Here is a 23000-nt window from a genome sequence, read left to right as displayed (position 1 = left end):
TGTGACTTAAACCGAACATGCTGAAGAGACAGACGTGTCCCAGAGACTGCCCCTCATATGGAACAGGCTTCCCATCCATGTGAAGCAGAGTTAATGTTACCTAATTTAAGCACAACTTAGTTAAGTGGATAGGGACTAGGAGATTTGCACAGGGCCTGGCAACCATATCCTTTATGGACAGAGGTAGTTTATAAATGCCTGACCCTCAATGCCCTATTTAGATGTAGGGACATCATTCTTTTGGGAAAACTTGGCTAGGCTTAGTAAGGCCCTCTGGGTTGTTAGCCTGGTAACACTTTAGAATAGTCTGTGACTCTTACGGGTGACTCCCTTTTGGCCCATACAGCATTGGCTCCCCCTTCTTTCTCCCTTGGCCAGGGGCAGTCATCACAAGTTGCCTCACTGGGTGGGTCTTTTCACACAAGACAAGGGGTCTCTTATCCATGCTCACTTGTCTACTCTTTAATGACTCTCTGGGTGATAAGGTTTTGATCCCTTTTAGGCACCTCTTTTCTGAGGAAGTGCTTTGGGTTCTGCAGGAGGCCTGGAAACCCACGATCAGGAATCATGCATGTCTAAATGGAAACTTATTTTCTGTCTGGTGCCCCTCTCGCCATCGAGATTGTCTGTCTATCTTTGAAGGTTCCTCTGTTTTTTTTTTCTCTCTTGTGAGATCTGTTCCATGCTGGGCTTGTATATTCTTCAGTTAAAGTTCACTGGTCAGCAATTTCTCCTAGTCTCCCCTTGACTCCTCCTCCTCTGACCTCCTAGATTGAGGTTAAGCAATTTCTTAAAGGCATCCTTCATATGAGGCCTCCCAGGTAGCCTATTCTTCCTTCCTGCGACCTCAATTTTTGTAGTTGAAAATTTGACTCTAGCTTCTTTTGAGCCAGATTCTTCAGCTTCATTCCAACATTGTACTTGGAAGGTTATATATTCTTTTGGCTCTCACTTCAGCCAACATGATGTCTGGACTTCAGGTTCTCATGGCTCTTGCTCCTTTCGTAGATTTCCACACAGACAGGAAGTCTCTTCATACTAATCCTCCTTTTATGTCCAGGTGATCAGTGAGTTGTCCCTTAATCAGTCTATTCTTCTTTTTTCCTTCAGTCTGTCAGTAATAAAACTGCAGTCTGTTAGTAGCAAGGTTTTTCCCACCTTGGATTTGCATAGACCGCTCTGATATTATTTACATGAAACTAAAGATGTTCAAAATCTGAGCAGCCTTTTTGTTTCTTTGTATCTCGGGACTTTTGGTTTGACTGTTCCTAAACAATCCATCTCCTCCTGGATTTCTAAGGCCATATTTTGTTCTTTTCATGGAAAATGTCTTCCCTTGTTGGTAAAGATGCATTCTTCTAGGGCAGTTGCTGCTTCTGTTGCTTTTTTCAAGGGTTTGAATACCAGTTCCATCCTTGAGGCTGCTACTTGGTCCTCTTTCATACGTTCACTAAGCATTACAAATTGGAGGTTTCCAGGGCAGGCTTTGCTAGGGCTATGCATTTGTAGAGGACTCTACTGTGCCTTCTTCCTGCTATGAATTATTTTGAGCTCTTAGGTTTTGGGTAAAGAATACTGCAACGGTGATAGCAAAGGAGATTGTACAGTTTTGTAAAATCTTACCATTACAGTAGATGTCCTTCTCTTCACTCTCCATCCCTCCTACTCCCTCTTTTTTAGTTCTTGCCATGTAGATGTTCTTCGTGTTTCACTGTTGCAGTCATTACATTTGGGTAATCTGCTGGCAGGTTGCCCTCAGTCGGCCTGAATTCCAAAGTCTTGGGTCCTGCATCGGTTGCTGTCTTCTCGTCCATGACGTCAGGTCGTCAGGGGTATAAAACATGCAGCCAATGCCATTTTCTTTAGTCTTTCTTGCCGCGTGGTGCCCAAAGCAGAAGCATTTTGCAAGTGCCAGTCAGCCGACTACTGAAATACTCTGGTTTCAGTACCAAAGTCTTCACTAAAGCCAAGTACCCCGTTGAGGAAATTTTTTTCTTGCTTTTTACAGATGTCAGAAAAAGTTAATAATTGTATTATTGTGGGAAGCAAATACCTCATAAGGATTTCCATTTATACTGTATTCCTTGCCTAGGCCCTGATCACAACGTGCCTGGCTGTCGGTTTTGTGCTAGATTTAACCAATGCATTATTAAGCGTCTGTATATTTTTGCATCAAAGTATTTTGGAAACAGATTTAACTACCCAGAAATGTCGTCGGATAGCAATCAGACTACCAGAGTACATAAAAAAATGCAAAGAAAAGGACAGAGAAAGGCAGTCGAGATCCAAAGCCGATGACTAAGCTTCTCCTAAGCCAGTCGCCATTTCGCCAGTACTCAGTGAGGCGCCTTCACAGCCCCTGATACCCGCTACCTTCGAGTCTCAGGCCTCTACCGACACCCATGTGGAGTCCGGCATGCCGCAAGATACTCAAGGTATTGGACCAACGGATGTATCTCCCTCGGATGGGTCCGGAGCCACTGAGCAGGCACTGGCTTCTGAGGGTGTATTCAGACCTCAACATTTGTACATCAAACCAACGACAGCTGCAAAACCAAAGACAAAAGCAACTTCTAAACCTAAAAAACACACGCATGAGCCACGTGCACAGGCCTGTATGCCTAAAAAACAGATCAAAATGACTGAAGACCTTATTATCTTGATCAGGGGTACCCCCCCCCCCAGATAAGAGGCCCGAGTACCCATCCCCCTCCAGATAAGAGGCCTAGGTTCATAGGTTCATACTAGGCTATCTGCCCTAGGGCATTTATAAGCCTAGCAGAATGTGTTTGGCTTTCGCCACCCATTTTAAATTTATTTTGCTATGCCCGCCCTTTTTCGAGGTTAGTATACTGTGCCTCTAACAGTGACACAGAAGTGATACCCTGGGTAAACCTACGATCTCCCATCCACTCATCAAGATTCCTCTTGAAGAGAGTCAATGAGGGACTCTGCCTAACCTGGACTGGGATTTTATTCCAGAGTAAAGGGAGCCTCTGGGTTATGAATCTGTCCCTTCAGCATGTCCTATTTATTTCAGTGCTGAGGTTCAAGTCTCTTGAGCGCGTAGCTCGATGGGATTTGGATTTTCTGAGGTGCAGCATGTCCATTAATTCTGGGTTGGACATGGCTTTATACGTCAGGCACAGATCGCCTCTGAACAGGCGGTATGCCACGGAGTAGAGCTGGAGTTTCTTTAACCGGGCAGCATATGCCATCTGTTTGAGCCCTTTGATCCTCTTGGTGAAGTACTTTTGGGGTCTTTCCAGTTGCTGCAGGTGTCTGGTAAGGTACATCCCAAAAGGGGCATTGTACTCAATTATGGGCCTGATGAGGGATGAGTAAAGAGGCACGATGACTTCCCCTGATCTAGATGTGAATCCCTTCATGATTAGGTGGGCTATATAAAATGTTTTTCTAACCACTTTGGTCACGTGGTTGTCAAATGAGAGATTGCTATCAGCTTGGGTCCCTAATTACTTCTGTACTTAATGGATTACCACGTATGTGGTAATTTGTGGGCACTTTGTTTTTGCCAAAGGGGATGACTATACACTGTTTGGCATTTAGCTTGAGGCCATTGCTCTGGCACCAGTTGTCTGTTTCTATGAGGCCCTTTTGGAGGATGCTTGTGTCGGCTGGAGAGTCGATTATGGCGCCCAGTTTGCAGTCATCTGTGAACTTGGTCAGCCACAGTCCTTCCGTGTTGGCCTGTACCTCCGAGAAATGTATACCGAACAAGAGAGGTCCCAGGACTGAGCCTTGTGGGACACCACTTGTAACTGGTTTGGAGTCTGACATGGCTTCAGCAATTCTAACCGTGTGGATTCTGTCCTTGAGCCAGTTTGCAATCTGTCTAGTGACATAGGGGTTTATATTTAAGCTGGTGAGCTTATCTATAATGCCCGAGTGGGGTATTGTATCGAAGGCTTTTGCGAGGTCCAGGTAGGCTGTGTGGACCACCTTCCCCTTGTCAATGGCCTTGGTGACTGTTTCAAAGAAATCAACCAGGTTTAAGATTCAGGATCTGCCCTTAACAAAGCCGAACTGGGTAGGATCCAGTGTCTGTACGTCCCCAATATCTTTATTTATGAGGTCCATGATGATCCTTTCCATAGCTTTGCAGACCAAGCTAGTCAGGCTTATGGGGCGATAGTTTCCAGGATCCGTTGAGGCACCACCTTTATGGAGAGGGACCACTGTTGCTGTACACCACTCTTTGGGCACATATCCTGCAGTAAGGCTGAGATTGCAGTAGTTTTATGTTTGGGTTTAGCTCTTCTTGGAGTTCATGTAGGACGCAGCCCGGGACACTGTCTGGTCCCTTTGATGCTGTGTTTTTTGCTTTGGAGAGGGCGGCTCTTACCTGAGCATCTGAGATGTCAGGGGGGCAGCACTCTGCTGGGATAGATATTTGCCCTTTGGTGGGGAGTTTGCACTGAACCTGTCAGCTAGGATGTTGGCAATGTCTGTGGGTTCGGTGTATTTTTTGTCATTTTGGACTAATTCTGAGCATATCTGGGAATTACCACCCAGGTTCCTAACATAACTAAAGAAAGCCTTGTGATTATCCTTAGTGTCCTGTGCAATTTTTCTCTCAAAGCTGGCCTTAGACAATTTTATGAGTGCCCGTAGTTTTTTTGCTAATACTGATCAGTGATGCCTTCCCTTTTTGGGATTTTGCTCTATCATTTAGTAGCTTCCTCCTTCTATTGTATAGTTTGTTTATGGCTGGGGTCCATCAGACAGGACGTCTGCCTTTGGAGGATTGGGTCTTGGTTTTATTTGGGATCGCATGATCCGTGCATTCCTGAAGGTGTTCATAGAATGCGTTTATAAAGGATTCTGCGGTCTGGGCCGTATTTTCCACAGGCCCGGGGGCTTTGAAGGATTCCACCTCGGTTTTGAGAGGAGTGTGAAATTTGCTTTAGAGAAGTTTTTCACTGTGGTTTTCTGGGTAGGGGCGTGGGGTCGGGATGTGAATATCCAGTGAGATTAGTTTATGGTCTGATCTTACCAGTGAGGGATACACTTCTGGTCTGGAGCATAGAGTCCCCATGTTGGTGATGATCAGGTCCAGTATGTTTTCCCCTCTTGTGGAAGTGGTAACAAGTTGTTCCATAGCATTTGAGTTTATAAATTCTAGGAACCTTTGGGCTAGGGTGTTGGAGCTAGAGTAATGCTCCCAGTCTATGTTTGGGTAGTTGAAGTCGCCCAATATAATGGTGTTTGGAGAGACCTTCATATTTTCCAGTGTTCTCAGGAAAACCGAGTGGGGTTCCTGGGTTTGGGAGGGTGGTCTGTAGCAGGCTATAAACTGGAAGGCCGTTTTACCCACTGTTAGTTGCACATGGATAGTCTGATGCTTCGTGCTTTGCCACCAACCTGGAGGTGTGGGTATCTTTGATGATTATCGATACTCCCCCTCCTTTTGTGGTTCGGCCCAAGTTTTGGGGCCGAAAAGCATGGTTCGAGGTATAACCTGGTAGTGCTGGGGTGCTCTCGGGAGCCCTGAACCAGGTTTCTGTTACTGCACAGATATCTATGTCCTCCATGCTAAGGAGAGTTTCGAGTGCGTGCATCTTGAGGTTTAGACTTTTGGCGTCGAGTAGCATTACATTACTCTTAGTTTCATATCCCTTGTGATACCTATGGAGGTGGGTTTGTCTTTTGAGCCTTGCCTAAAAAGGGCACTATGGGGGTAGCAACAGCCTTTGCCAATATCCAAAAGCCCAGGGGTGACAGGTGCAAGCTGTCCCTAGCGAAGCATCGTGGCTTGTCGAGCATATCATCCCAAGCTGACGGGCATTGGATCCCCTTTGAATGACACCAGTACTTAAGCCAATTATTGAAATTGATCATCTTGTCTTCATATTGTGGCATCATTCTTGGTGAGGGTAAGATGCTACTCAAGGTCAGGGTCATACCGGCCTGGGCTACATGCTCAGAGAGCTCCTTTATGTCTCTTTTCATGTAGTCCAGGGAGGTACGTCTCAGGTCATTCACACCAGCATGGACAATGACTGAGTCATATTTGTACTTGCCTTGGAGTGACCCGAGTGCTTGTGTTATGTGGTGGATCCTAGCGCCCGACAGGCTGCTCACCGCGACCCTCTCCTTGTTCAGCCTGGTGAGTGGGACGTCAATGTGCCTGACGATAGCCACCTATTACAAGTGTATCAGGCGTGTTGTTTAGTCTTAAGGGCTGTGACTGTTCGGCACACTGGCTTTGTGAGATATGTGTTGCACGTGTTTTGTTTTGGGGTAGCAGTTGCTTGGGTGTCTGCTTTGGAGGTCTCTGCTGCTTAGGCAGATCTTTATTTAGAACCTCCGAATATGTTTTTGTGTGATTGTGTTTGGTTTGATGTCGTGGTAGGTCTATGTGAGACTGGAATTGGTTTGATGTCGTGGTAGGTCTATGTGAGACTGGAATTGTAGTGAGTGTTGTTTCCTTCTCCTCCTGACTGGTTATGCCAGTACTAAGTTGAGAGCTTAGCCTCTAGTTTGGCTATATGGTTGCATCTCTCACATGTGTTGGAATTTGTTGGGAGGAGGAGAGGGTTGTCTGTGTACATGAGGCAGTTGTAACATTGCCTCAAGATTCCCAGATTCACCAGCTGGACCGGAGAGGAGATTGACAACTGACCTTTGGACATGCTAGAATAATATTGGGAATTCCTTTATAATTGAAAACAAGGGCCAGTGGGGAGTGAGGGTGTAGTGCTTTTAATTTTTAGTGCTGACTTGTATAATTGCTTTAGTGAGCAAGTGCCAGGTAACTTAAGTGCAATGTGTTACAGGTAACTTAAATGCAAAAACGACAAACAGTAACTTTCTTTCAAGTGAAACAAGGAAATAAGTGCAGTAAGCAATGCAGATATCACTAGTGATCCACAGAAGTGCTGAGAAGCCGCGTATTAGGTGGAATTAGCGTTCCAGGGAAATAACAAGCAAACAAACAACAAGCATATAAACAAAGCTTGATTCAGCAGGCCTGGATCTAGTCTGTGCTACAGCAAACAAGGTGTACCAATTTCAGTAAGATACAGTTCAAATATTCAGGCACTATAAACCTTTAACCAGAAATTCCCAGCTCAGAAGGGCAGTGTCCAGCCTCTTCTCCCACAAGAGTGCAGACCAAGAACCTTCTTAATGTAAAATAACTGGCCCTGAAGCCCAAGTGCTTAAACCAGAACTAATACACTTTAAGAATAAGAGACACTGGGCTCTCAGTCAGCAGTTCCCAACTTAGAAGGATGAAAGCTACCTGTCCTGCCACCACAGTGCATGCCACAAACCTTCCTAATGTAAAACAACTGGTCTGAAGCCCAAGTGCTTAATCCGAAAGACTTAGAATGATAGCTACACTTTAATCAAGTTACTACCAAGCAGTAATAAATACAATTGAATACTTTAGAGAATGCCTGGATTAGTGCTCAAGTTACACAAACAAAGCTAGATCCAGCAGGCCCGAATCCAGTCTATGCCACAGCAAACAAGGCACACCAACTTCAGGCAAGACACTGATTATGAATCTTCAGATCAGGTTTCTATTTCTTCTGATTCCTCTTCTGATCAGGAATTCTCTGTACCTTCCTATGAGGATTCTGATGCTGAGGAGTCTATTCCATCTGCATCTCCTCTTGAGGATTATTCATTTGGAGAAACCTTGCATACTTTGAGGGAGCATTTTCACTGGGAGGGTCAAGACTTCTCAGAATCAAAAAAAGAGGCTCTGGGATTTAGCCATTCCCCCTGTTTTAGACCTTGTGGATGATGTGTTTTCGGAGTCAAGCTTGACCCCTGACTCCTTACCTTCGGCTCCCAGTAAGCCTGACGGATATAACAGAGTCCCCATCTCACATAAATTTTTGTTTAGAAACCCTGCTGCTGATCCTGAAACTATTTCACAGGGTCAAAAGGGAGTTAAGGCCTCAGCAGCATAAAACCCTACCCCCTCTGACAGAGATTCCAGGGCACTGGACAGATGGGGAAAAAAGGTTTCTACATCTGCAACCTTGGCAATCTGGGCCTTAAATTGTCAATTGCATATGCTTAAGTACCAACAACTTGTTATGGGATTGCTGAAACAGAAAATGATGTTGATTTCAGAATGTGCAGAAAATAGAGTTGCCGGAATTATTGCATGCAGCTGAACAAGTTGGAAAGCATACTTTGCAATGTGGTTTTGATTCTTTAGAGTCCTCCTGCAGGGCCGCAGTTACTGGATCTGTGATTAGGAGGCATACCTGGTTAAAGGAACAAAATTTGCCTGATCATGTTAAAGCTAAATTGCTAGACGCACCTTTACAGCATGATTCTCTGTTTGGTATTAAGGCAGAAGAGGTTTTAAAGAAAGTGGAAGACAAAGCTAAGTCTATGCAAACTGTTAAAGATTTCTTACAAGTGCAGCCACCAAGATTCAGTAGACACTGACCTACAAAAAACTGGTCCTTTCCTGTGTCAGACAGAGCTCAAAGGGGCAAATCCAGACGCCCTAAGGGTTCCCGGTACCAGGCTCAAGACTCATACAGGTCAAAGCAATGGGGCGCATCCACCTCCAAATCTGGAGGGGATAAAGCGTAAACCTACAGAAAGCAATCCCAATGACTTCCCTCTGCCTACACTAAGCACTTATCTTTTGGCAACACCCATAGGGGGAAAATGGGCACTTTTTTTCTCAAAATTGGTAGTTGATAACCCAGGACAAGTGGGTACTTAACATTGTATCACAGGGATACAGATTTCATTTCCACAGTCTGCCAATGACAAATGGTTGGCCAGATCTGCCAAAACATCAATGGGCAGAGGCACAGAAACAGGTTACATCCCTCATGGATATGGGAGCCATTCAGACAGTACCAGAACAGGAAAAAGGACAAGGTTTTTACTCAAGACCGTTCTTGGTACCTAGAAAGGACAAGGCCTGGCGGCCAATACTGGATTTATCGATTTTTGAACACATACTTAGACATTCCAAAATTCAAAATGCTCACTTTGCAGCAGCTTCTGCCCATGCTGGGCAAGAATGCTTGGCTAGTGACTTTAGACCTAAAAGAGGCATACCTGCATGTCCCAATAACAGTCGTGCAGAAGATACCTCAGATTCAAGGCTGGCTTAATGCATTACCAATTCTCTGCACTGCCCTTTGGCTTATCTACTGCGCCCAGGGTCTTTACAAAGTACCTGGCACCAGTAATTGCATTTTGCAGACAAAGACGTGTTCAAATATATCCTTACTTGGGCGACTGTCTCATTCAAGCAGAGACCAAGGATACTCTTCTACGACACCTGGCGTTTGTGAAAAGGCTTCTAACATGCCTAGAGTACACAATAAACTAAAATAAATCACAATTGGTACCCTCTCAAGAGATAACATTCCTGTGTGCAAGCTTAAATACAACTGCCCAGATGGCTTACCTCACACCACACAAACAAAGGTAACTGACTACTTACTTCAAACTGATGGCAACAAAAACCCAGTCTTCAGCAAGACAAATTCTGCAGGCTCTGGGCTTCATGGCATCCTGCATCCTACTGATTCCATATGCAAGACTGCATATGAGGAAACTTCAGTGGTACCTAAATAGTTTATGGAGTCAGCATTCACACAGTCTGGAAACAACGATTCCTCTCCTTCCCTGCCTGCAACAGGAGTTTCTATGGTGGGCGAAGGCATGTCACCAAAACATGGGACGGCCATTCACTCTACCCCCTGCCAGCCAAACCATAACAACATACGCAGCAGATTATGCCTGGGGGGCCCACATGGCAGGAAGATGCATTCAGGGCATATGGGCACCAAATCAAATGCATCTACATATCAACCAGAAAGAGATGCTAGCTGTTCAAAATGTCCTAACAGCCTTCAAAGACTTACTTCATCCGGGACAACTACTAATAAAGACGGACAACACCACAGTCGTGGTATGTAAACAAGCAAGGGGGTTAACACTCATAGCCCCTTTGCAGATTAGCCATGGCACTGTGGGACACAGCTTTGACCTACCAAATACATCTTCCACCTACCAAATACATCTTCAAGCTCAGTTCCTGCCAGGAAAACAAAACACTCTGGCAGACTTTTTAAGCAGAAACCTTATGGATCCTCATGAGTGGAAACTAAATCCACAAGTCTTCAGCATGATCGCAGAAAAATGGGGGAGCCCAGACATGGATCTTTTTTGCCTCTCCTCAAAATTATCAACTGAAAAGATTCTGCACAAGGACTTATCACAGACAAGCATGGAAAGTGGATGCCCTATCCTTCATTTGGAAAAACCTATCAGTTTACGCCTTTCCTCCTCTGCCTGTTCTACCCAAGGTCCTCCTAAAAGTCAGACAAGATAAGCCAAAGATATCAATTGCCCCGGACTGACCCCGCCAATACTGGTACCCAATCCTAAGGGACTTGTCTCAATACCCAGCTTGGACCTTGCCTCAAAAACCACAACTACTGACCCAACAAAACAATCAGATCCTGCACAATCAATTACAGACTCTGAACCTGGCAGCATGGCTAATCCTGTAGTCATACAAACGACATCTCTCAGTAAAGCTGTGATGGATGTCATTTTGGAAGCCAGAAGGCCTAGTAGTAGAAAATCTTATAATGACAAATGGAAGAGATTCTGTGCTTGGAATCGAGCACAAGGAACTGATACAGCAGAGCCACATATTCCTCAGATATTACAATACTTAACTGAGATGCTTGACAAAGGCCTATCTCTCTCATCAGTCAAAATCCATGCCTCTGCCATTTCGGCTCATTACAATACTGAGCCACCACTCTTTTCTCATCCTTTACTAAAGCAGCATCTTAGAGGAACCAAAAATTTAAGGCCTCCTAGAAGATCACCATTACCTGCATGGGACCTCAATTATGTGTTGGAAAAGCTCACCCTTCCTCCATTTGAACCAGCTGCTACTGCTGATATAAAGTTCTTATCATGGAAGACAGCTGTGCTACTAGCAATTACTTCAGCAAGAAGAGTTTGAGCTACAGGCCCTCATGGCTCTAGAGCCTTTTATCATATTTTACTCAGACAGGGTGTCTCTGAGGACAAATCCTACGTTTATGCCCAAGGCCGTTTCCAGTGTGGCTCTTAACCAAGCAATTCATCTGCCAACTTTTTATCCAAATCCACAGAACAAAGGGGAGAGAATTCTGCATTTCTTGGACATATACAGACAGCTAAGATTCTACTTGAGCAGGACTAAAGCTCCAAGAAAAACTGAGCAATTGCTAGTGTCATATGCTGCAGGATCAGAAGGAAAGGCTATTTCAAAGTGGATAAGCCATTGCATCCGTTTCTGCTGCTTACACCATGGCAAACATGTGCCCGAGGGCATTAGGTCACACTCCACCAGAGCTGCAGCTACTTCAGCAGTCTTTCTCAGAGTAGTACCAACCAAGGACATTCTAGAGGCTGCTACTTGGGAGTTCTGTTCTCCTTTGCAAAGCATTACCATTTGCCTCTCTACTCGAAGTCCAGGGCAGGCTTTGCCACTGCAGTGCTGCAGGGCCTTATAGCCTCACCTAATGCTGTTTAGCTCCAGCCTCCCAACCATAGCTTTGGGATTCTACCCAAATGTAATGACTGCAACAGTGAAACATGAACATAGTACGGTTGTGTACACTAACCATAAATGTAGATGTTAGTGTATTCTCTGTTGCAGTCCAGGTTACCCTCCCGCCATCCCCCTGTCATTCTACAGTTTATCTTTCCTTCTGTATCTTCTACAACCTTTGCTTGTAGATGAAGGTAAAGTTTATATTGATGGCAAGGCATCGGGGGCAAGAAAAACTAAAGAAAATGGCGTTGGCTGCATGTTTTATACCCCCTGACTACCTGGCGTCATGGAAGAGAAGACGGCAACCGACGCAGGACCCAAGACTTTGGAATTCAGACAGACTGAGGGCAACCTGCCAGCAGATTATCCAAATGTAATGACTGCAACAGTGAATACACTCAAACATCTACATTTATGGTAAGTGTACACAACTGTACTTTTCTTCCTCTCCTGGACATGGTGTCCTTTTATCATTTTTTCCCCCTTTTCTCCCTCTGGATGCATATGTTCCCCTTGTCCTCAAGGGCATTCTATTCCTGCTGAAGATTTTTCAGTTCTGACTGTGTGCGTCCCCCACCATTCATGGGGAAGTTGCATGTGAATTATGATGATTGTAAATACTAAAGGCTTTGGTATACTGACTGAACATTGGGCTGTCCCTGGTAGGGGATCCCTTAAGTAAAGAATACTACAACAATGAAGAGAAAAACTTTGTGTTACAGTAAGGTTTTACAAAACTGTACTTTTCAAGGACTTGAATGCATGCTTGATCTGATGGATCCTGACACCAGACCACTAACTGTTCCTTTCCTTGCTCAGCCTGGTAAGAGGCTCATCTTTATGTCTTGCCAAGGAGTGGTCTCTGACAAGAATGTTTGGTCGGGCCAATGCCTGCATCACAGGCTCATCTGTGACTTTGGGACTCCTTGTGCTATGTGAGGATGTGGGATTTATATGCTGTGTGCGCTTTGTGCCTCTTTGTATTTTGTGGTCTGGTTTATGCAAGTTAACCTAATGAACCTCAGCACATGATTGTGTATTGTGATGGCTTGGGGCGGTGTGATGTGAGGTGTACTGATGATGATTTTTGTGTCTGGGTTTACTATGTGTAAGATTTTTGCCGCTGAGGATGTTATATATGTACATCTCTCACATACTGTGTAATGCTGTTTCAGATGGGTATTTTGGGACAGTGCAAGAATTGTCTCATACTGTCTGACAATCATGTTAGTCAGTCAGGCTGGCTGGAGAAATCGTGGAGAGGTGCTGGTCCATGATACCAACAGGAATGACTCTTGAGCAGGGGGTAACTGTAGTTGTTTAGAGTTTGGCTTTTGAATAATGTTTGAGTGGATTTGGTAAAAAAAAAAAAAAAAAAAAAAATGCAAATTTGATACTAAAATCCGTGCAAGCAGCATCATTGCTCTCAATATTAATCAATTTTATTAAAGGTCTTTAGAGTGTTGAGTAGTTTAAGGGGAGGGACTTTGCAAAATGATACTTTTGTGCTTATTGTCAACGGCCAGTAAGGAGGGGGAGAGGGAATTTTGTTAAATTATCATAAGGGGCAGGTGGCAACAGATGCACAGAGTTTAAGACCACCACTACAACAGGGTGGGTGAAAAGGAAAACAAAAACATGGTATCTGTCTTTCTCTAACTTGCAGAACTGTTGCGTGCTTCCTTGAGTGCGTTTGTACAGACATGGATATGAGTATATTCTCAATAATCGAACTGAAGTTAACTCTTGACAACTTCAAATCAAACATTGAAAACTTTGCTCCCTGCTTCCCCCTTGCCCTTAACCCTGCCCACTACATCACAAAAAATGTTCTTCTATAGCACTCCTGACACACTTGCTTACCTACACACACGTACACACATTTGACGATACCGACTTAAGCAATTCCTCCAGTTGAGAGAACATCACAGCAGCTAATTCAGTTGAACAAACAAACTTTTGAATGGTTTAGCCCCAACTAAATACTGTGGGTGTGTGCGTGTGTATATATAATACATGCTTCTGAAATTGTTCAGATTTTTCTTTGTGCACTTTGGTAGGGTAGGATACATAAGAAAATAACCGATCAGACTTCTCAGGTAAGTTGGTTTTATTATATTTTATAATATTAAATGTGGAAGGCTCCTAGATCTTTCTGCAGTAGTCTTGTTTAATTTTCTTTGTATACACAAGAAATGTGTTTGTTTTAGCAGACCATAGCTGAAAGTTGCTCTGGGCTAAAACCCATTACTATGATGCTGAGGCTGTTTCTACCGGTCTTTATTTTATCTGGTCTGTCCTGTAAGTTTTCCTTTTATATAAACATCGTTGCTGTGTGAGATACAGTCTGTTAGACATGGTAAGAATTACTACCTTCCAGGGGCCATTTCCATGTATCGGATAAAATTTTGATTGTTGACTTTATGTGCGCAACAGGGGCTGTTGTGACCTGTATATTGCTCATGTCGTTTGTGTATTGTCCAGTGTCAGTTGGCAGAATACTGCAGGATTGATGCACTGGCTCTTTAAGGACTGTACAACTGATGCTGATCGGGCACACTATATAGACAGGGGAAGGTACTATGAACACTTGGTTGTGCAATTCCTGTATTTCTGCTGTAAGAATGTAGTTTGAGATTTTCTGTTCTGCTATTACCCCCATACTGTGCGACAGTTTTGTTTTAGAGGAATTGCTGATTTGCATTTCCAGATATATTTTCTCTGCTGACTGCCAAAGCATTATGTGCTGTTTTGGTGTATGAATAATTTACATTAGGTTTTGTGGTGTAAAGTAACAAAAAAAGAAATAAAAAAACACCAGAAATGGGCACTGTATTCAAAGTGGTAGCTAGATCATCTGTCTGAAAACAAGATGCTTGTTTTGTTTAAGCAGACTGATTTTAGCTTTGAGAGTGGTAGTCTTTGTACCTTAATGGTGTTCCAGCAGTCACATTTTGTGGAGGGGTGAGTTCAGGAAGAGGTTAGAAAGTGTAGTAGTGCTGTACATGTTGAAATGTATCCGTTTCAGCTAAACTTGAGGGATTAATACATTTGCTTTGGTGCAAAGTGGGCATGATCACATTTGGCTGAAACATTTTTTTCTTGATCATTTGGTGGAGATGCATAAAACTGGAAAGTTTGTGACTAGCTCAGAGTTTGCCTTTAAGAAACGAGCCTGATTAAAACTTGAGCCGTTGCCTTTTTACATTTCTTAATTTTTTTTTCTCTGTCTCTCTCTGCAGCTATTATTACAATAAAAGGATTCTGCACAAAACCAAGGGAAAGCGATTCACATACAAGTTCAATTTCAACAAGCTTGTGCTGGTGAACTACCCTTTCATTGATATGGGCATGGGAGGTGAGTCTGATCTGCTTGCCATGGGCTTTGTCATAACAATTGAACAAGGGCTGGGGGGGGGGACCTGCAAGGAAAGTATCTGTCTGACTCATGGATGGCTTGAATTTCAGAAAAGTGAGATGCTTTAATGCACATAATCTCTTTGAACATGAGCCACCTCCCCCAGCGGCTTATAAGCTGGGAAAGATTTCACACTGGTAGCAAGATACGGCAAGGTGAAGTGCTGGGTAAGATGAGAAGCAAGTGGTCTAGTAATCACAAACTGGGTTTTCTGGTATAGTTGTTGCCTATATGCATAAGAAATGTGCCATCTTCTGGAATTTAACTTGCTGTCTTCCAAACTTATTGCACTTTATATTTTGTGCATAGGATTTTAGCCGTCAAGGTCCATCTTCCAAAGTGGCGTTTGCATTAATTATTTTTTGCATGCATGTTTGTTTTAAACTTTTACTTTCTTGCATGATTATAAGGCTCAGTAAGTTAGAGAGACATTGATGTGCCAGTTGATGTAATAGAATGCGTGTGTAATAGGTAAGAGGGTTTTTTTTACTGTGAAATATATTTCTTTGATCTGAGAATTACTGTCCAGGGTACACTGTAGTGGAGAGGTGCCTAGTTAAAGTACACAAATTGTCAAATGTGAGTGTTTCCTGCATTACTCCAAAACATAAAATGTGTATATGAGAATTGGAATGCTGATGTCCTTCAAGGATGCATCTGCAGTCCTAACAAATGGGTTGTCCTGTCGTCAGGCAGCCCTTCGGTCGGCCGGATTCCAAAGTCTGGGTCTGGCCTCGGCTGGTGTCGCACTTCACCCGACGTCATCTCTGCTGGTCTTCGGGTATAAAGGCATCAGCCCACGCCATTTTCCTCAGTCTTTCTTGCCGCGTGGCGCCCGAAGCAGAAGCTGTTCGCAAGTGCCGGTCGGTCAGATCCAGAGATTACTACTACCGAATACAACTTCGAAGACTTCTAAAAGCTAAGTACCCCGTTGGGGACGCTTTCTTGCCTCAGCCGATGTCAGAAAAAGTAAATAACTGTTTAACTTGTGGGAAACAAATACCTCATAAAGATTTCCACTCTTACTGCTTACCTTGTTTAGGCCCAGACCACGACGTAGCAGCTTGTTTAGCCTGTGCTTCCTTCAACCGAGCTTAGGCGTCGGTCGGAGTTTGCTGAACAGTTTTTCGGCTCAGACTTTGCGTACATTATGCCGTCGGATCCTCCGACTACCCAAATGGTTAAAAAACGCAAAGAAAAGGACCGACACTCGCGGTCCGCGGTTTCGGCCGAAACCACGGTAAAGCAAACCGCGAGTGTCTCTGTTTCGGCTCGAAACCGAGCAAACGGTTCAATCTACAGCCGAATCCATGACTACTACCGAGGCCCCTTCTACCCTAGCTGAATCGGCCTCTGAATTTTTGCCTATTAATGTGGTTTCTCCAGAGTTATCGGACACCATCCCTTTGGATGTCTCTACCCCAGCACGTGGTGCTGCTAGGCCTCCTGCAGCCATGTCTATAAAGGCCTTTGCCAGGGCTAAAGCAGCCAAAACTGCTAAATCAGTGCCTGTTAAGCCCCCCTCTCACAGGCCCAGCTCCAGTTCACAAATGCTTACTCTGGCAGAGGATCTCATCTCTTTAATAAGAGGATCCCAATCTCACCCAGACAGGGCCTCACAACCTCCAGAAAAGAGACCTAGAGTAGAGCCCCCTGAGCCAGGCTCCTCGGATGACTCAGACATTACAGACCATCCAGAGGCTCCTCTTTCTACTTATGAAGATTCTGATACTGAAGAATCTATTCCTTCTGCCTCTCCACCAGAGGAATTTTCCTTTGGGGAAACCTTACATGCCATGCGAGAGCAATTCCAATGGCAGGGACAAGATTTCTCAGATTCAAGAAAAAGGCTTAGGACCTTTTTACACTTACCGCAGCATAGGCCCTTAGCTATACCTCCAGTTCTTCCTGTTGTGGATGATGCATTTAATGATGTTTGCACTGCTCCTGATACTTTACCTCCAGCCCCTGCTAAGCCCGACAGGTTCTACAGGGTACCGGACACTCATCACCACTTAGTCTCCGGATCTGCAAAAGGAGCCTTGTATATCTCCCAGGGGCCTAAGGCAGTAGCTTCGACCTCAGCTAAAAACCCTCTCCCTTCTGATAGGGAATCCAGGTCCTTAGAGAGATGGGGTAAAAAAGTATACACCTCCGCTACTCTCTCAGCTAGAGCTTTGAACTGTCAGTTTCATATGATCCAATACCAAGAGTTTATGCTTGATCAGTTAACTAAGAAACTGTCCTCTGATGATTCATTAGATAAGAAATATGTTCTAGAAATGGTGAATAACATTCAGCAGGTTAGTAACCATTCTTTAAAATGTGGCTATGATGCACTGGAGGCTTCATTTAGATCAGCCATGACTGGCACAGTTATAAGAAGGCATGCATGGTTGAAAGAGCAGGTCTTGCCGGATCATGTTAAAGCAAAGCTTTTAGATGCTCCTATGGACAAGGTCAGTGTACTTGGTTCTCCTGCCCAACAAGTAATGAAGAAAATGGAAGAGAAGGCAAAATCTGTACAAACAGTTAAAGATTTCTTACAGGTACAGCCCCCAAGGTTCAGCAGGAACTGGCCTTCCAAAAATTGGTCCTTTCCAGACTCCTCTAAAAATCAGAGAGGCAGGAATAGACGTTCCAGAGGCAGAAATCAATCCAGAGGAGGTGCCTACAGGGGACGCCAGTGGCAAGGCAATAACCAACGAGGCACGGATACAACCACTACCACTGCAACAGGACAATCACAGTGACTTTGTTCTAACACCGCCTACCAGGAAACAAATAGTAGCACCCTTAGGCGGAAAGTTAGCCTTATTTTCAAAAAACTGGCACTATATCACAAGAGACAACTGGATTTTGCAAACTATAGACCAAGGCTACAGGTTTCATTTCCACACCTTACCAACAAAAAGAGGAATGCCAAACCTGCCACCAAATCAAAAAACAGAAGCTCTAAAACAGATAGCTCAATTAAAAAAGATGAGAGCTGTGGAAAGGGTACCACCTACAGAACAGGGCAAGGGATTTTACTCCAGACTCTTTCTAGTACCAAGAAAAGAAAACAGTTGGAGACCTATTCTCGACTTGTCCGCTTTAAACACATTCATCATTGTTCCAAAATTCAAAATGCTGACCCTACACCAACTTCTTCCCATGCTGGGCAAGGAGTATTGGCTGGTAACTCTAGATCTCAAGGAGGCATACCTGCACGTCACCATACGACCAAATTGCAGAAGATACCTCAGATTTCTTGCAGGATCAGAGCATTATCAATTCTCAGCATTGCCCTTTGGCTTATCTACTGCGCCCAGAGTGTTCACGAAATGCCTGGCATCAGTAATCGCTCATTGCAGGCTTCAGGGAATCCAAATTTATCCATACCTGGACGACTGCCTGATACAAGCGGACAACAAAAGCAAGCTGACACAAGACTTACAAAGAGTCATTTGCTTACTACAAGCCCTGGGATACACAGTCAGTTTAAAAAAGTCAAAACTGATACCATCCCAGACAATAACATTCTTGGGTGCAGAATTGGACACAGTAAAACAGATGGCCTTCCTAACTGCAGAAAAACAAGAACAACTTCCTCTGTACTTCTTGACACTAGCAAAGCAGAACAAACTAACAGCAAGGAAAGTACTGCAGGCCTTGGGTTTCATGGCATCCTGCATAATCTTGGTCCCCCATGCCAGACTGCATATGAGAAAGCTACAGTGGTACCTAAAGAATTTATGGTCTCAACACAAGCACAGCTTAGAAACCGAAATACCACTAATTCCATGCCTGAAACAAGAGTTCCTATGGTGGGCTCAGACATGCCAGGCAAACCCAGGATTGTCCTTCCACAACATTCAAGCAAGCCAAACCATCACAACGGACGCCTCAGACCTCGGTTGGGGGGCACAAGTGCATTCAAGGCCTATGGACTCCAGATCAGCTACACCTGCACATAAATCAAAAAGAGATGCTGGCAGTAAAACTAGCAATCCAGAATTTCAGACCATTCCTCAAAGAGGGCCAAGTGATGATAAGGACAGACAACACCACAGTCATGTGGTACATCAACAAACAGGGAGGCACTCATTCATACCCCCTATGCCGAATGACTCTGGACCTGTGGAATATGGCTCTGAGCTACAACATTCAATTGCAGGCAATATTTGTACCGGGAAAAGAAAACATCCTAGCAGACATGTTAAGCAGAACTACCTCGGATGCTCACGAATGGATGCTACACCCGGACATCTTCAAGGCCATCACAAAGAAATGGGAATGCCACAAATAGACCTATTTGCATCCCCACTCAACCACCAGCTCAAGAAATTCTGCACAAGGACATACCACCCTCTTGCTTGGAAGGTGGACTCTCTATCCTTCAATTGGAAAGGCCTGACAGCATATGCATTTCCACCCCTTCCTTTGATGCACAAGGTACTACTGAAAATCAAAGAGGAACGGCCAAGGATAATTCTGATAGCTCCAAATTGGCCAAGACAACATTGGTATCCATTACTGAGGAGCATGTCTCGGGGGGGAAACGTGGACTCTACCCCTGATTCCTTTGATGTTGACTCAGTGCAACTACAACATCTTGTATCCAAACCTGAAAACTCTGCAACTCACTGCCTGGAACATTACATAAGAACTTCTAACCCAGATTTATCCCAAAGGGTTAAAGACATTATCCTTGAGGCCCGCAGACCTTCTACTAGAAGGAACTATGCAAAGGTTTGTCATTTGGAGTACGGAAAGAGGGAAAGATGTGTCAAAGGTAGATATTGCCAACTTCCTGGAATATTTGGCAGAGCTCCTACATACTGGCCTGTCCTATTCCTCCATCAAGATACATGCATCAGCTATTTCTGCAGAATACAGCCTCGATCCCCCTGTCTTCTCGCATCCTCTACTCAGGCAGTTCCTCAGAGGAATTAAGAATGTAAAACCTCCTAGGAAACCACCATTACCAGCATGGGACTTGAATTTTGTGCTAGAAAAATTGACACTCCCTCCATTCGAACCAGCAGCAACAGCAGATCTTCAACACCTATCCTGGAAAACTGCTTTCCTACTGGCAATTACTTCAGCAAGAAGGGTTTCGGAACTACAGGCTTTAATGGCAGTACAACCCTTCCTAATCTTCCATCAAGATTGAGTGTCCATGAGAACTAATCCTACATTTATGCCTAAGGTGGTATCCAGACTGTCTCTAAACCAGGCAATCCACCTACCTACCTTCTTTCCCAATCCACAGAACAAAGGGGAAAGACTGCTGCATACCTTGGATGTACATAGACAGTTGCGCTACTACCTGGACAGAACCAAGGGCAATAGAAAAACTGACCAGCTCCTAGTAGCCTATGCAACAGGAAGGGAAGGAAAAGCAATTTCCAAACAGACAAGCTCCAAGTGGATAGGAAATTGCATAAGATTCTGTTACTCCTATCATGGAAAGCAAATTCCACAGAACATAAGGCCTCATTCTACAAGGGTTACAGCCACTACCACAGCCTTCTTACGAGGAGTGGCTACCAAGGACATTATTGAGGCTGCTACTTGGACCTCCGTGCATACATTTGCCAAGCATTACTATACTCTAGATCCCGAGCAGGGTTTGCCACTGCTGTGTTGCAAGGGATCCTAAGTACACCATAATTCTTATTCCCCCTCCCCTAGTTTGGCTATGGTATTCTACCCATTTGTTAGGACTGCAGATGCATCCTTGAAGGACATAGTACAGTTTTGTACCTACCATAAATGTAGATGTCCGAACAGGATAGCATCTGCAGTCAGGATTACCCACCCTCCTTCCCCTCTGTGGTACTCCTAGGGTATTGCCCACCTAATAGCTAGCTGGGGGGGATCTCTTATGGTGTATTTGTTTGTATATATGTACATACATGCATATTTTTGTGTTTGCCTTCTATTTTTGGAAACATTGGCATTTACCCAAAAATTTAGCTATCCAAGAGGGCTACTGGCATCTGGGGCAAGAAACACTGAGGAAAATGGCGTCGGCTGATGCCTTTATACCCGAAGACCAGCAGAGATGACGTCTGGTGAAGTGCGACACCAGCCGAGGCCAGACCCAGACTTTGGAATCCGGCCGACCGAAGGGCTGCCTGACGACAGGACAACCCATTTGTTAGGACTGCAGATGCTATCCTGTTCGGACATCTACATTTATGGTAGGTACAAAACTGTACTTTGTGTTTCTTTTGTGTCGGAGTGTGTGTCTGTGTATCTCATTTAAAGCTGAGAGGGGTTTGTGCGAGCCCAATGTACGAGTAATATTTGCTTGGAAGAAAAGAATAAACCTGAGAACTACTTGCCAGAATGCTAACCCACTATACAAATTTACCTTAAAGATAATTTCTGAATAGCGAAAATGTAACTGCATTTTATACTTCTGTTTCAGCGGTTATACTTTGGTTTCCTTCCTTCATTGGTCGAGTGTGTTGTTTCTGTCCAATCCACTTCAAATTATGTTTTGAAAAGCACTGTTGACAGTTCCAGGGTTTTTTTTGCAGTTTGTGTCTGCTATATGTTAACGTTGGGAAGTGGACCGGTGAGCAGGAAGAAGCAAACCGGGAGAACTTGTGTTATAGTGTATATCCTTTTCAACTTTTTTTGATTCAGACCAGCATTTGGCACGCCACATATCCAGACCTCCTCCTAGATTATTACTAAGCCTATCTTCTCACAAATGCTGTTAAATCACTCTGAGAATTTGCTGATTTGCTCCTGAACAAACCCTTCTTATACTACCGACTACCTAGCCTTTGAAAATTTTTAATAAGTTTTCTATTCATACGACAGAAATTATAGCTTAGTAATAAATGTAAAACATTCGAGTCCAGATTCTCTATAGTTATACTGATAACCGAATGATGAATAGGAAGCTGACCAGTCTTTATCATCATGTTATGATGGATGAAGACTAAGGACCTGGAGGCCAGCTGTTGTGTGCAGGGGTTGCTGCGTAGTGCAGCACAAATTTTTTTTTTCTGTTTTTAATTTGCTCATTTTCGCCTTTTATGGGTGTAACCACAGAACTGTAACAACTACAGAAGTAGACAAACGCTTCAGAATCTTTGTCCAAAGTTAAGCATTCTGAATACATGTGATATTTAAAGCTAAATTTTGTTTTTTTAGTGTGGCATGGCCCACGTAGCTTGGTAGTGGGACTGTTGCCATGTCAGATGTGCCCAAGGTATTGTGAAGTAGACTGGTGTTTGTCGTATAGCTGCAGCTGCTGGCTATAGTCAATGGTACTTTAATTCCAGATGAGAATACTACCTCTGAGGAATGTTTCTGGTAATTAACATTTAAGTGTTGTACCTTTTTATATAGTTTCTTAAAAGCGTTTGCCTTGTGATCTGAGCCTTTAGTTTCTCACTATTAGGGATCCCCCATCTTTCTTGATCTACTGTATCTTGGCAAGTTACAGTTTTAGTGGTACTTAGAACTAGGAACATAAAATCTCCACCAGCAAATAAGCTGTACTAGAAGGACAAATTTATCACCCAAAGAATACCCCATCTCTAGAACAAACTGTCTCTTCGAGTTAAACCAGTAACACCCTATCATTTTTCACTTATTGAGGGATGGTTGCATAGCTAGGCATATAAAAGTCCCATAGTTGTTAGCATAATATACACCTGTGAGAAGGGGGATGCAGCATGAGGGTGGGTATTGACAAGGTGTAAATGGTCCTGTGACCAAGTTACTTTGTATTTCCCATGATTATTGGCTTAATGATTACCATGTATTTTCATGTACGAGTTGAAAATTTTGACAAAAAATTAATCTTAAAAATAGTTGAGCATGAGTACTGTGGTGTCCTACCAGCAGAAATAAATACCTGCAAAAGGAAAAAGTCCCTTAAGATAAGAATGTATTCTTAATATTTAAATGTACTAGGCGTCTCCGATGGCATAGAGGGATAAAGCCCTGACTACAGCCCAGTCAACCTGCATTCAGTTAGTGGCTCAGGCAGCTGAG

The 23000-nt window shown here is 43.9% G+C and overlaps 1 protein-coding gene across 3 annotated transcripts in view; it reads left to right on the top strand.

Moving 5' to 3' along the window:
• Positions 1-23000, top strand: part of ERF (ETS2 repressor factor) — a 322944-nt gene that overhangs the window by 259366 nt on the left and 40578 nt on the right. For all 3 annotated transcript variants that reach the window (XM_044080801.1, XM_044080800.1, XM_044080799.1), the window contains exon 3: positions 14818-14933. In XM_044080801.1, the coding sequence (XP_043936736.1) occupies positions 14818-14933 (116 nt within the window). The remainder of the gene's footprint in view (positions 1-14817; positions 14934-23000) is intronic.

The sequence above is a fragment of the Protopterus annectens genome, chromosome 8.part0 (genome assembly GCF_019279795.1).
Source record: "Protopterus annectens isolate FY-2018-M chromosome 8.part0, PAN1.0, whole genome shotgun sequence".
NCBI lineage: Eukaryota > Metazoa > Chordata > Ceratodontiformes > Protopteridae > Protopterus > Protopterus annectens.
Note: the sequence above shows the minus strand (reverse complement) of the source record. Positions and strands in the feature narration are given on the sequence as shown.